Source organism: Sardina pilchardus, chromosome 20, assembly GCF_963854185.1.
Source record: "Sardina pilchardus chromosome 20, fSarPil1.1, whole genome shotgun sequence".
Lineage (NCBI taxonomy): Eukaryota > Metazoa > Chordata > Actinopteri > Clupeiformes > Clupeidae > Sardina > Sardina pilchardus.
Window position 1 is genome coordinate 26822301 of NC_085013.1, and position 13127 is coordinate 26835427.

The window sequence follows — 13127 nt, forward strand, 5'->3', positions numbered from 1 at the left end:
TGTGTTTGGAATACATTGAGGGTGTGTCATCATGATGTGGGCGTGTGTTCCTGGCTTTTTCAGACACCCCACTGGCCAACCACAGCTGTAAATCGCTGAAACTGACCAATCCAGCGGCGTTTAGTCATTGGGCTGCGCAGGTCAACGGCAACGGTCAACTCCAATCAGAGTACACGAGCCAAGTGTCATCCGTGCTGCTACGGAAGTAGAGTGGAGACGGAGAAACTAGTTGCCAACCTCGCACGCTGAAACTTGGAGCTGTCAAACCTTAACTTCCGAACATGGCTGTGGTCAACACATCCTCTGCAAGACCTTATCACATCATCATATTTGGGGCCTCGGGATTTACGGGGCAGTTTGTCATTGAAGAAGTTGCACGGACATCTTCGGAGGGTCCTAAAGGAACCTTGAAATGGGCTATCGCGGGGAGGAGTAGGCAAAAGCTGGAAAAAGTTCTAGAACAGGCCGCTGACGTGCTCGGTATGTATTGCATGCAGACCTTGCATAAGAATGTAAATGTTTTAAAGAGCATAACACTAGTACAGATACTTATTTCCAAGGCAGAGCTTGTTGGACCGACATTTGCTGCATAGCTAGCTAGAATGGTTAGCTTGTTAACTTTCCCTGTAGGTTGCTGGCTAGGCACAGCGTCAGTGATAACAACGAAACAATAGCTTGTCACTTTGATTCTGAACTAAGCAGCAGGCAACTAATTAGTGTGAATCAAGCTAAACATCGGATTACGTTAAGCTAATTTGTTAAACGTTAAGTGAGCTTGCTTAAGTGACGATGCACTCATTCAGGCAGATCCACTGAGCAAGTAGCCTCGATGGTCACTCCCTGGCAAATCAATGAGCGGGTTGTGTCACGAATTAAGGCTCGAGCTTAATTCTGTAGACAAAACGGCTTTTGTGAATGTAACGAATACATGATAGGGATTCACTTTAGCCAGAGAGTCAGGGGAACCTGTCTACAGATTGAATGAAGTGAACACAGAAATGATTTTAAATCGACAAAGCGCAACATGTCACCAGGCCATTACGCCAGAGTAGGACCAAGGCTAATACTGTCTGGATGAGTTTCAACTGAATGCAGCCTTTGAAGTCAGTTAAGTCTTGGTCTGTGGCCACAGGCAGCTCATCTCAAGGGATGCTTGGGCATACTGAACGGCAGCTGCTGGAAAAACCTTGATCATCCGACACGATTACTGCCACCCACAATCAGCACATTACCTTATTGTCTGTGACCGTTTTAGATACAGAATCAGCCCAAGTGCTAGCTAGGATGATGACAGGCAGTCTTTGTTCCCCCTAAATAATTTCATCAAGTAATTTGCTTCAATACATTCCCCTCTACAGTGTTTGTAGTGTTTATTCTGCTGTGAATTATGTATCAGTTCTGTTTTACTGACAGGTCATGCCAGTTCACTGACTGTCAAAGAAGTGGCTCTGCCATAACTGTCATGTACCTGTCTCTGGTGTCATCAGGTAAACCGGAGCTGAAGTCGGAGGTTGACATTATCGTGGCTGATGTTGGGGAACCGGACTCTTTGGCAGCCATGTGCAAACAGGGGGTCATTGTTCTCAACTGTGTGGGCCCTGTAAGTATACAGCACACAGTGTTGGATTGTTCCAGCTCCAATGTCTCCGGCCAGAGTTAACACTGTTGACAGTATGGCCTGACTGGTGGTCTGTGGACGCCATTTATCTAAATGGACACAGACTCAGAATAGTGCAAATATGACAATGTATGACGCAATAAAATGAATGTCTGGCCACATACAAATCTTTTGCAATTACATCGTACGACCACAAAGTTGTGTAATATAGCTATCATTAGCCTTGATGGCAATCAGGGTTGTACTTTGCTCTAGAGGCCATTTCTTGACACTGTGGAACTCATGAGTTGCGAAAATGGGGCAACTACACCACCACTATGATGTGGACTAAAAACTGTTTAGAAAAACATTATGGATTATATTAATGACCCGACAGACATTACCTAGTAAAGCTGTGCACATATTTGTTGTATTGTTGAAGCACATGGACCAGATGGTATCCGGTGATATGAGGATGCAGCTGCATGATTGTAAGGTCTTTATCCCTGTGTAACAGTACAGGTTTTGGGGTGAGCCTGTGGTGAAGGCCTGTGTGGAGAATGGAGCCCACCATATCGACATCTGTGGGGAGCCTCAGGTAAGCGGCTCAGTAGCATTCAGTAGTAGCATCAACATCAACAAAAGCAACTTGCATTTATGTGGTGCTTCATCAAGGCACTCAAAGCACTCTACAGTGAAGGGGGAACCTCACTTACCATCATCATGTGTAGCACCCATCTGGGTGATGCACAGCAGCCATTACTATGTATGTGCCAGAGCCCTCACCACACACCATGTTTAGGTGGAGAGTGAGGGATTGAATGAATGAATGAGCCAATTACACTGTTGTTTAAATATCAGTCAGTTGTATTCACATGTAAAGCACATATACCTCAAACACCTTCTGCTACAAATGCTATTTTAGCACACAGCCTATTACTGAAGGGCTGAGGGGCCAGATTGTTTCGTCATGTTGTGTCCGAGCTCTTTCAGTTAACTGATAATAGCTGAATCTGAGTGTTTAAATGCCACTGTGTTTGTGTGTGTGTGTGTAGTTCCTTGAAGGGATGCAGCTGAATTACGACAAACAGGCTTCAGAAAAGGGAGTCTACATTGTCGGGAGCTGTGGATTCGACTCCATTCCTGCTGACATGGGTGTGCTCTACACCCGGGACCAGTTTAAAGGTACAGTACCTCCCCCTCCTCCTTATGTCTCTAGAAGGTCTGCTACTGGAGAACATCAGGTGGTGTGTATGATAAATCGCCGAATGATAAAGGTGGAGTAAGCGATGCTCAGCAATTTCTAACACGTCACACTTTTTGTAACATTCAGCGAATATCTCTTCACAATCTGCTAGCTCTCCATTTTATGAGAACACTGTAAAAAACTGTTTTCTAAAAAAAAGTAAACTGTCTACTAACACAGTCCTGGTAAAAATACTGTGTGGAAGTGAGGAGTGAGATACCTCTCTTGTGTGTTGTGTTTGGTCTGAGGTTCAGATGTAATGCAAGTTGCTTTGGACTAAAGCATCTGCTAAGAAGCCTAAACATAAACAAACGTGATGTCACCCAGCATCGCTCGCCCTACCTTTTTAATGTAGTGTTCATGTGTACGTTTTCAGGCATAGTCTTTACTCTCATTGCGTCTCATGTGTAAGTGGAACGTAAACAATTACAAATGCATTTATTACACACAGGTACTCTCACAGCGGTGGAGAGCTTCCTGACTGTAGGAATAGGACCAGAGGTGAGCAGTCTCTCTTTATCTCTCTCTTTCTCTCTCTCTCTCTCTCTCGGTCTCTCTCTCTCCCCCTCTTTCTCTCTCTTTCTCTCTCTCTGTTTCTCTCTGACTCACTCACTCACCCTCTCTTCCTTTCTGTCTTTTGGTCTCTGACTGACTGACTCACTCACTCACTCACTCTCTCTTTCTCTCTATCTCTGTCTCACATACTCATTTATTCTCTCTCTCTCTCTCTCTATTTGTGTGTTTTCACCTTGTTAGTTGACCTTGTGACAACTGTAGGCTGACCTTCTCTCTCCCCTCTCTCAACAATGTCCTGTTTGTTGTGCCCAGGGGGGTTGCGTTCACGACGGCACCTGGCAGTCGGCCATCTACGGCTTCGCTGATGGTCCAAAGCTCCGCAGCCTGAGGAGGAAGTTTGGATACCAGCCCCTGCCCGTCGTGGGGTCAAAAATCAAGAGGAGGTGGGGCAATGTCTGGTCTCTGTGGTCCAGTTTTTCAGTGGTGCAGTATTTCAGCACGGACTATTCGCAGCAGAATAGAAACTGTGGGATGCATAGTGAAGGTGGCTGAAGGGGTCTTTGATCTTTACATTTATTAATTTAGCAGATGTTTTGATTTTATCCATTATATTACATATGTTATATATTAACGGATTTTAACCTTAATGCTTTCTTCGAGAACTACTTCCTCTGCAAGTGTTTGCAAATGTTCATAGAGAACTCAAGGCAATACATTTGTGAACGTTTGCCTATGTTTGTGAATTTTAACACAGCTCTAGTCTTCTTTTGCCCATTTTTGCATAACCACTCCAAAATGTTTAACTTATTTAGGAAACCATAGTGCAGTGTGTATGTTCACCAAGAATTACATCCTCAGCTCAGACTGTTTTTTGTTGACAGACTTGTTGACATTGACGTTGAGGTTGCGCGCTAGTTTGAGCATGTCACATCACGACCAAACGTTAGCGATTGATTAGTGGCTCTGGGCAGATCCAAGTTTTAAACATCAACAGAGTATCCAAGCATTCAAGGAAGTTCACGCTTGGCAATGGAAAGTGGCCAGACTCTCTGTACATTATGAATGGCCCCATACTCAAGCAGTGAAGCTGCAGGTCATGCTGGATTGCACTCTTCCCAGGGTCTGTGTTTTGTGAGCTGACCGTGTGTTCTTTGCCCCACCACAGGAGTGCACTGTTCTTCAGTAACGAGGTGCAGCAGTACGCGGTGCCCTTCATGGGGGCCGACGTGTCCGTGGTGAAGAGGTCCCAGCGCTTCTTGACGGAAGAGCTGAAGGAAAGCCCAGTGAGTACTTTACCATCTGGAGATAGCTCACCAACCAGGCCACATACTGTAGCTCCTCAAACAGGCCAGATAGCTCACCAACCAGGCCACATACTGTAGCTCCTCAAACAGGCCAGATAGCCCACCAACCAGGCCACATACTGTAGCTCACCAAACAGGCCAGATAGCTCACCAACCAGGCCACATACTGTAGCTCATCAAACAGGCCAGTTGGCTAGCCAATCAGGCCAGTTAGCTCACCAACCAGGCCAGTTAGCTCACCAATCAGGCTAGACAGCTCACTGACCAGGCCAGGCCGGATAGCTCACCAAACAAGCTCTTACATTCTGGCAAGTGGCAAGTAAGGATCTGTTTGGGATAACTTGAAATATTAGTAGTATAGCATAAGATAAGAATATCAACAAAACTAAGTTGTATTAACTAAAACTGGAGTACTGCATAGCATATTTGTATTATCAATAGTACAGAGTTTGCTGCTGTCCTTCTTCTCTTTCCAATGCAAGTTGCCTCAGGGCACGGTGCACAGCTATATAGACTGGTTATGTACCTTCTTCAGTATCATGTATCACCTCTCCCCTTATTCTACATAGTTATAATTCCATGAATGGTAAACCGCACCGCCCTCCTAATCCTGTGTTTTCAGCAGACCTCCACAGCCTGGCCACTCCCCCAATCCCACTCCTGCCGCTACAGTGTAGTCTCGTTTGTGCTGTGGAGGGTGTTAAAGGAACACACCAACTTTTTTGTTGGGGGGGGGGGGGGGGGGTAGGTAATACGCTGCCAACCCCAGAGTTAGATTAGAAGATACATACATACCCTTCACTTCTGTGTGTATGTGTGCAATAATCAAGTCTGACGCAGTTAGCCTAGCTTAGCATATTTCACTGGAAGTACATTGGACCAGTTAGCCTATAGCTCCCTTTTAGCTATAGGCTAGCTATAAGCTAACTGGTCTAACCCAGCTGTTCCATAAGGCTAGCACTAACAGGCTTTTCTAATGGATAGTTTTTGTGAATAGAGATGTGCTTAGCTTAGTCAGTTTGATTGTAGCCACTCAGCTGTGGTTGTGCTGTAGTATTTGATTGAGCTCTCTCTGTGTTCTTCTGCCCTGCACAGGTACAGTATGGAGCATATGCAGGCATCGGGGGGATCTCCTCCATAGTCAAGCTTATGTTTGCTGGCATGATGTTCTGGTTCCTGGTGAAGTTCAGTTTTGGAAAGAACCTTCTCATTAAGGTAAGACTCAGAATGTAATACACTGAAAGCTGTGAGATGCAGTGTGTCTGTATTTCAAACACTGTCTGATATTTCATGGCCATTTTGGTTTTCTTCATACAGTATCCAGAGTTCTTCAGTTTTGGTGTCTTCTCCAAGGCTGGTCCAACCAGAAAGCAGGTGTGATTTCTTTCCACTGTGTACTGTAAATCATACTCAGTATGGCCAACTTCACTACTCATACAGTACCAGCCAGAGATTTCTGAGATTAAGATGTTCATCTGTTTAAGACAGCATAATGTGCATTCTTTCAAACTGATCCATGAAGATAGAAATTGGTATGTAACGTACAGTATTTGTAGGAAGAAGTAACTCAAAATGTCACTCTAGCTTTCTTCAAAAAACATTTTCCACCACAATCAGTCACTACTGTGGTGGGTGGCTGAATGTGTTCTCCTGTATACATATTTGTTCTGGTTCTTCAGATGGAGGGTTCTTCGTTCCGCTTCGCATTCTACGGCGAGGGCTACACTGAGGGACAGGACCCCAGCCAGGGAAAACCCGATGGCAAGATACGCACAGTCGTGCAGGGACCAGGTATGGAGTGTACTCTATGTCTATGCTGCTGGAAGGTCTTTTAGACACTATGATTAGTGTTGGACATTTCTAAATACTGTACGTTCATAGGTAGATGGGTTTTAGTCAGACTAAACATGTCAGTCAACATGCTTCAACTTAAACCTGTTGGATAATACATAGCCAGACAGAAGTAGAGTGAACACATTTCAGACATGGATGGTAATACTTTTTCAGTGGCAGTTTTGTCTTCATAGTACTATGTGAACACTTTGACTGATTAGTTAACTGTAGTTTGATTTCTGATGAGATTAATTTAATCAGGGTGTTTTTAATCCTTCCATTGTTTCTGCAGAGGCTGGTTATGTGGCCACCCCGATAGCCATGGTTCAGGCCGCCATCACTATCCTGAATGAGCCGGAATCCCTCCCCAAGAAGTGAGTGTACCCTTGACTCTGACAGCCACAACATCAACACAATACAGAACGCACCCACCAGAATGCTCACCACACAGCAGCTGGAGGTGGAGAATCAATCAGTTGGTCCAGTCGGGGGATGATTAGGTGGCCAGATGGAAGGAGCCAGGTTGGGAATTTAGCCAGGATACTGGGGGAAACCCTTCTATTGTTTGCCATGCGTGCCATGGGATGTTCCATGCCTTCCATGAGATCAGGACCTTGATTTATAGGTGCCGTCGGTGATGGTGCGCAATTTCCATAAGCCCACAACATGTGCTGTCACATTCAGAAAATATCTCCTCACAATCCACTAGCAGCCCATTCCGTGAATACACTGTAAAAAGTAAAGGGTTTCTCTGGGAATATTGAAAGGAGGGGTGAGCCACTTCTCAGGTTTGTCTCGTTTGGGCCTTAGTTAAAATATAATGTACGTTGTTTTGAACATACCGTAATTTCCCAACTATTAGCCGCAGCTTATACATTGACTTTGCAAAATGTCTTCAGCTGTGAGGTTAATACATGGAGGCAGTTAATATGCATAAACTTGCATAAAACACTGCCCTGCGGCTTGTACACAGGAAATTACTGTATGCGTTAGCCCATCAACTCCACCTCATAGCAGCGACTTGATTCTCCCGTCAGGTCTCCCATCCAACACTAACCGAGCCCACACCTGCTTAGCTTCAGTCCTTCAGCAGGGACCGGGTATCCATTGGTCTGGCTGCAGGCCCAGTCCACACTCCCCACATTGCTTGGTAGAGTGGTTGTGTGCGCTTCCTACCTATCTTTAGGCCAGATTCAGGGCAAGGTATTCGATAAGGGGAAACAAAAGAGAATGTCCACACGTTATCTTTGTCCACACGACCACACCAGATGTAGTGTAGCTCCCAAGCAAATATTTAATAACGTGATGTTTTCGGGGCAAGCCCTTCCTCTGGATATTGACATTTAAATGCTAATGTAAATGAATGATTTCCAGTTCTGGGAAATTGTTTGCATTTTCTTGGGGCTCCTGGTAAGAAGTGTTGGGGGGGGGGGGACTCAAACTGCCATATCCCATGATTCATTGATCTCTGTTATAGGGGAGGAGTTTATTCTCCTGGAGCGGCCTTCGCCAAGACCACCCTGATCAATCGCCTGGACGAGCATGGCATCAAGTTCTCCGTCATCTGAGAGTCTTGCACGGTTCCCATCCCCAGAGTTCAACCTCTCACCTGAGGATTGCCCCCCCCCCCAACCCCCCCAGAAGCAAGAGCACCCCGCCAACACCCCTCTGCCTGGTCTCAAACGGAGAAACTCTTCAAGGCACTTTGGCTTTGTCTCATCAATGTTTATCAGTGTTTGTTTTGGGTTGGTTGGTTGGTTGGTTGTTTATTTGCAGTCTTCCGGGCTCTGTAGCTCAGTGGGTGTCTTTGCCTTTGTGTGTGTGAGTGTGTGCGTGTGTGTGTGTGTGTGGGGAGGGCTGGGGGCGGTTTGATTAGGTCAACTATGCTGCTGCTGTAGCATCTTCAGTGCAGCTTGTTGCCCCTGGGTCTCTCTCTCGCTCTCTCTCTCTTTCTCTCTTGCTCTCCTTTTCTCACTCTCTGCTGCATATCCAGGACTTTTCCATTTAATGTTTGAATCTGAACCATATTTATGTTAAAATGACAAGTCAAAATGTAACTTATTTTGCTACACTAATTAAAAGATAAAAGGAGATTAACGAATGTTTAAGCACACCTTCCTCAACTAAGGTTTAAAAGACAAAAAAAGGAACACATAAAAGTTTTTGAAAAAACTTTTAACTTTTATTTACTGTGTATCAGTGACCAAAATGGCCATTTTTTTGTTGTTGTTGTTGTTGGGACCTAGCTGAATGAAAAAAGATGTAAACTTCAGATGAGCTAAAAAAAAAAACGTGATTGAGCACATAGTACAGAGTAGATTTCTAGAATATATTTTTGGGGGACTAGTTAGCTGTAACTGGGAAAACGGTTTACTAATGTGTTTCATTTCCTGTTTGCCTGCTGTTGCCGTGGCTTTGGAATTCCTCATAAAAAATAAAAGAATGGAAACTGCACTATAGCACCTGTTCACCTGTGCCTGTCTTGTTTATTGATGAAGCAAAAATGCTTAAAGATGTACAGTATGGAGATTACATAGCCAGCTTGTAGTCCCTATACAAGTCCTTGACTCATTGGATAGAGAGTGTTAACACCAATAGTATTTCACACTGATTTGGTAATGGAGGTTCTGCGTTTCATGAGATTGACTTGGAGTCCATTACAAGTAAATACCACATCTTGACATACGACGATATGCTTAATGAACTCATTTGTTCATTAGTTTTCTACTCCTGAGGCAATAAGGCATAGTTCAGTGTTTAGAGTTCAGTAGTTCATAGGGAGTGGTGTGCAAGTATGCGTCCTGCAAAGCACTGATATGAAGAATGTAAGATGGCGGGTTGTGCCTCAGGACCAGATGCCGGAACGTTCTCTCTTGCGCCGGACTATAGTGGCCACGTCCTGTTTGAGCGCCGTGACGCTCAGCTCCAGCTGCTCCCCAAAGTCCCTGAGCAGGCGAGACTGCTCGTCCACAAACAGCCTCAGGCCCAACAGGTCTGCCTCCTCCTAAACACACACACACACACACACACACACCAGGGATGAGGACACATTCTGGATGGGATGCTAATCTGAGAGCCATAATGCCTAACTAAGAACTGTCATGCTTGTCAATCATTCAGTGACACAATCATCCACAATTCTCTGTCTCTCTTACACACACATAGAATCTCTTTTTATATCTAGATATGCCTTGTTAATCACCTGTCAATCATCTGTCAATAGTCCAAAGAAGACAAAGAGTTCAGAAAGTCAAACTTACAGCCATGTCATCAGACCACATACACAGTATGGTAAGGTATTTGATAAATCCATACATAAAGTAAAGTAAGAATGTATTCATAGCTCATCAATTTGTGTCACTCGCTCCAGTATGTTGACCAGTAGTTTTGAGCTATACAAATGCAATTTCAAAAAAACAACTAGAAACTCCGCTCAGACAGCCTGTGTATACGTACACGTGTGTCTGTGCATGGGTGAGTGTGTGTATGCTTGTGTGCATTTGTGTGAGCGTGCGTGTGTATGTGAATGCGTGCGTGTGTGTGTGTGTGTGTGTGTGTGTGTGTGTATGTGTGTGAGCGTGCGTATGTTTGTGAATGCGTGTGTGTGTGTGTGTGTGTGTGTGTGTGTGTGTGTAAGACTCACGCTGGGCCTGTGTCGGCGCAGTCTCTGCAGCTGGGCCCTGAGGGAGGTCATGCTGTGATAGAACACCTTGAGCGCGCGGGCCAGCTCCGCATCACAGCTGGGCCGGAGGCTGCCGCGCCGCTCCACTCTGCCACGCCCGCTCTCTGGTCCTGGGCCCACACACACACACACACACACACACACACACACACACACACACACACACACACACACACACACACACACACACACACACACACACACACGGACAGAATCAAGAGATGTATTTGTGAAATTGTGATTTATTTACTTTTGTGAATCTGTGATTGTAACATCTCCCAAGTGTGAAGAGGAAATGTTCCGTATACAAAAGTATGAAAGTGCAGGAAGTGTCAGATACATGTCCTGTTTGTGTGTGTGTGTGTGTGTGTGTGTGTGTGTGTGTATGTGTGTGTGTAATACCTCTGTTGAGCTGTTCTCTCAGTGAGCTGTTCTCCTTCCTCAGTGCCGCGTTGACGCTCCTCAGATGCTCCATGTCCTGGTGAAGAGCCCTCAGAGATGACCTGAGGTCCGACACTGACGCTGGACACTCCAGCATCTACACACACACACAGATCAATAGACACACACACTTAAAGTCATACTGTACATACAAATGGAAACACACACACAAACACACACACACACACTCACTTAGGGACAGGAACGTAAACATGCACGCAAGCACACATGGCCATGGGGACATAAACAAAACATGTCAGTGAGAGAGGTGGGAAGGAGTGCATGGGAACTACCAGAAGTGTCTGGAGTCACTCATGACCTTAAGTAGACAGCAAGTGCAGCAAGTGTAAGTAAAGTACTTTTTATTGTCTCTTACGAGAGAAATTCATCTTGGGCAACAGGAGCCTCGGCGGTACACAAGGTTTTAACATGACATACATACAACATAAAACATTAAAACATACAGTATGGTACCCCCCTCCCCAACACCATTATAAAAAACAACTAGCACTATAGTAAACACACCCACCCCATACCCCCCCCCCTCCCCCCCACCACCCCACACACACAACACAAGCACAGCTCATCAGATAAGATAGTATAAAAAGAAGCTGCTAGCCACTAGCTATTGCACAAATGCCCCTTCAGTTATTGCACTATTGCCCTGCTCCATCATTGAGTAGCTTAATTGATAATGGCACTAGGGAGAACTTGAATCGATTAAGCCTACAGAATGGGAGTCGGTACCTTTTGCCCAGAGGCAACAGCTCATACTCCATATTTAGGACATGGGTTGGGTCTGTGGCTATCTTGAGACCTAACTTCCTGACTGAGTCCTCAAAGATCTCCTTTAAGGAGGATGGGGGCTTAATCCCCATTATTTTCCCTGCCCTCTTCACAAGGTTCTGGAGTTGTGCTTTGTTTTTAACGGTCAGGTTGCAGAACCATGTTGTGATGCCATAGCGTATTATGGACTCAATGGTAGCTCTATAAAACAACAACATAATGAACCTATCCACACCATGGACCCTCAGTCTACGCAGAAAATGAAGCCGTTGACAGATGCGTGAGCAAACATACTCCACATGAGAGCCCCACTGTAGCTTACAATCCAAAGTGATACCCAAGTATTTAAATTGAGTGACTTGCTCTACTGCCTGTCCTTTGATGGACACAGGCTTATGATCACCCACACCCCTGGGATCAAAGATCATCTCTTTTGTTTTTTTCGCATTTAAAATAAGGTTGTGACCCTCACACCATGACACTATGCGCTGTACCTCTGTTTGATACACAGTTGTGTCTGAGTTAGTATACAGAAGGCTCAATAGTGCCGTATCATCAGAGAACTTAATGACATAATGCCCACTGCTCTCACTTCTACAGCTATTGGTGTATAATGTGAAGAGAATTGGAGAACTTACACACCCCTGTGGTGCTCCCATATTGATGTCTTTTATGCTAGAGAGAGTAGAGTTGACCCTCACCTGTTGCTGCCTTCCAGTGAGGAAAGCAAAGTACCATTTAATAACAAAGGGGTTCACCTCCATTCGTTTGAGCTTTTTTAAAAGTATCTGGGGTAGAATCGTGTTAAAAGCTGAACTAAAATCCATGAACAATAGTCTGGCATAAGCCTTTGGGTTTTCAGTATGTTTAAGTACCAAATGAGTTGTTGTATTGAGAGCATCCTCAGTACCCCTGTTGTTCTGATACGCAAATTGGTACGGATCTAGAAGGTGCTTTACCTCCTGTTTTAAAATGCCCACCATTATACGCTCAAAAACTTTCATTATTACCGAGGTCAGGGCCACAGGTCTAAAGTCATTATTATGTTTTGGACAAGGTTTTTTAGGGACAGGAATAATAATAGCTTTCTTCCAGATTTTTGGAATTGTGTAAGTGTCTATAGAAAGTTGGAAAAGAGGGCTCCAAGCTGGAGTTAATTCCTGGGAAAAAGATTTAAGGAGGGAGGCCGAGATGCCATCTGGCCCACTGGCCTTTTTTATATGTAGCCCCCTGAAAGCCCTAGCGACCTCCTCGGGGTTGATTACAATTCTACTCAGTTCATCACATGTTACTGATCTCAACACACTGTTACACTCCTCCAAAACCCCATTAGCATCACAATCAAAACGCAGGTAAAAATCATTCAGCTCATTTGCTGTCTCCTTCTCACTTATAACATGCAGTGCTTCCCCTTTCTTAATGTTCAAAATGTCTTTCATTGAATCCCAGAGCTGTTTACAGTTCTTGTTGGAGAAGGCCTCCCTAACGCGCAGGCTGTGCTGCTCTCGTGCATTCCTCAGCATCAACCGCAACTCTTTTTGCGCGAGTTTAAGCTCAATAGCATTCTTGCTCCTGAATGCCTGTTGCTTTCGTCGTAGACACTGTTTAATTTCGGGCGTGATATAGTCCTTATTGTTCGGTATGTTTAAATCGTTCTCTTTATAGTCACGGAATCAACACAGAAACCAATATATCCAGTGATGGCCTCGGCTATATTGTCTA

General features: G+C 44.8%; 2 protein-coding genes across 2 annotated transcripts in view; one reads left to right on the forward strand and one right to left on the reverse strand.

The window, feature by feature from the left end:
• The first annotated feature begins 177 nt into the window (after positions 1-177).
• Positions 178-8964, forward strand: LOC134067045 (saccharopine dehydrogenase-like oxidoreductase). Its single transcript, XM_062522085.1, has 12 exons — positions 178-480; positions 1488-1600; positions 2115-2195; positions 2653-2782; positions 3295-3344; positions 3672-3802; positions 4525-4642; positions 5759-5878; positions 5981-6037; positions 6343-6454; positions 6789-6870; positions 7974-8964. Exons 1-12 carry the CDS (start codon positions 282-284, stop codon positions 8062-8064), a joined length of 1284 nt encoding a protein of 427 aa, XP_062378069.1. The 5' UTR covers positions 178-281; the 3' UTR covers positions 8065-8964.
• Positions 8965-9264: 300 nt separating this feature from the next.
• kif28 (kinesin family member 28) overlaps positions 9265-13127 on the reverse strand; it is a 24280-nt gene continuing 20417 nt past the window's right edge. Inside the window, exons 22-24 of the mRNA XM_062522185.1 lie at positions 10581-10716; positions 10140-10288; positions 9265-9500 (exon numbers count right to left, since the gene is read on the reverse strand). Coding sequence (XP_062378169.1) covers positions 9342-9500; positions 10140-10288; positions 10581-10716 — 444 coding nt within the window. The 3' untranslated portion in view covers positions 9265-9341. The remainder of the gene's footprint in view (positions 9501-10139; positions 10289-10580; positions 10717-13127) is intronic.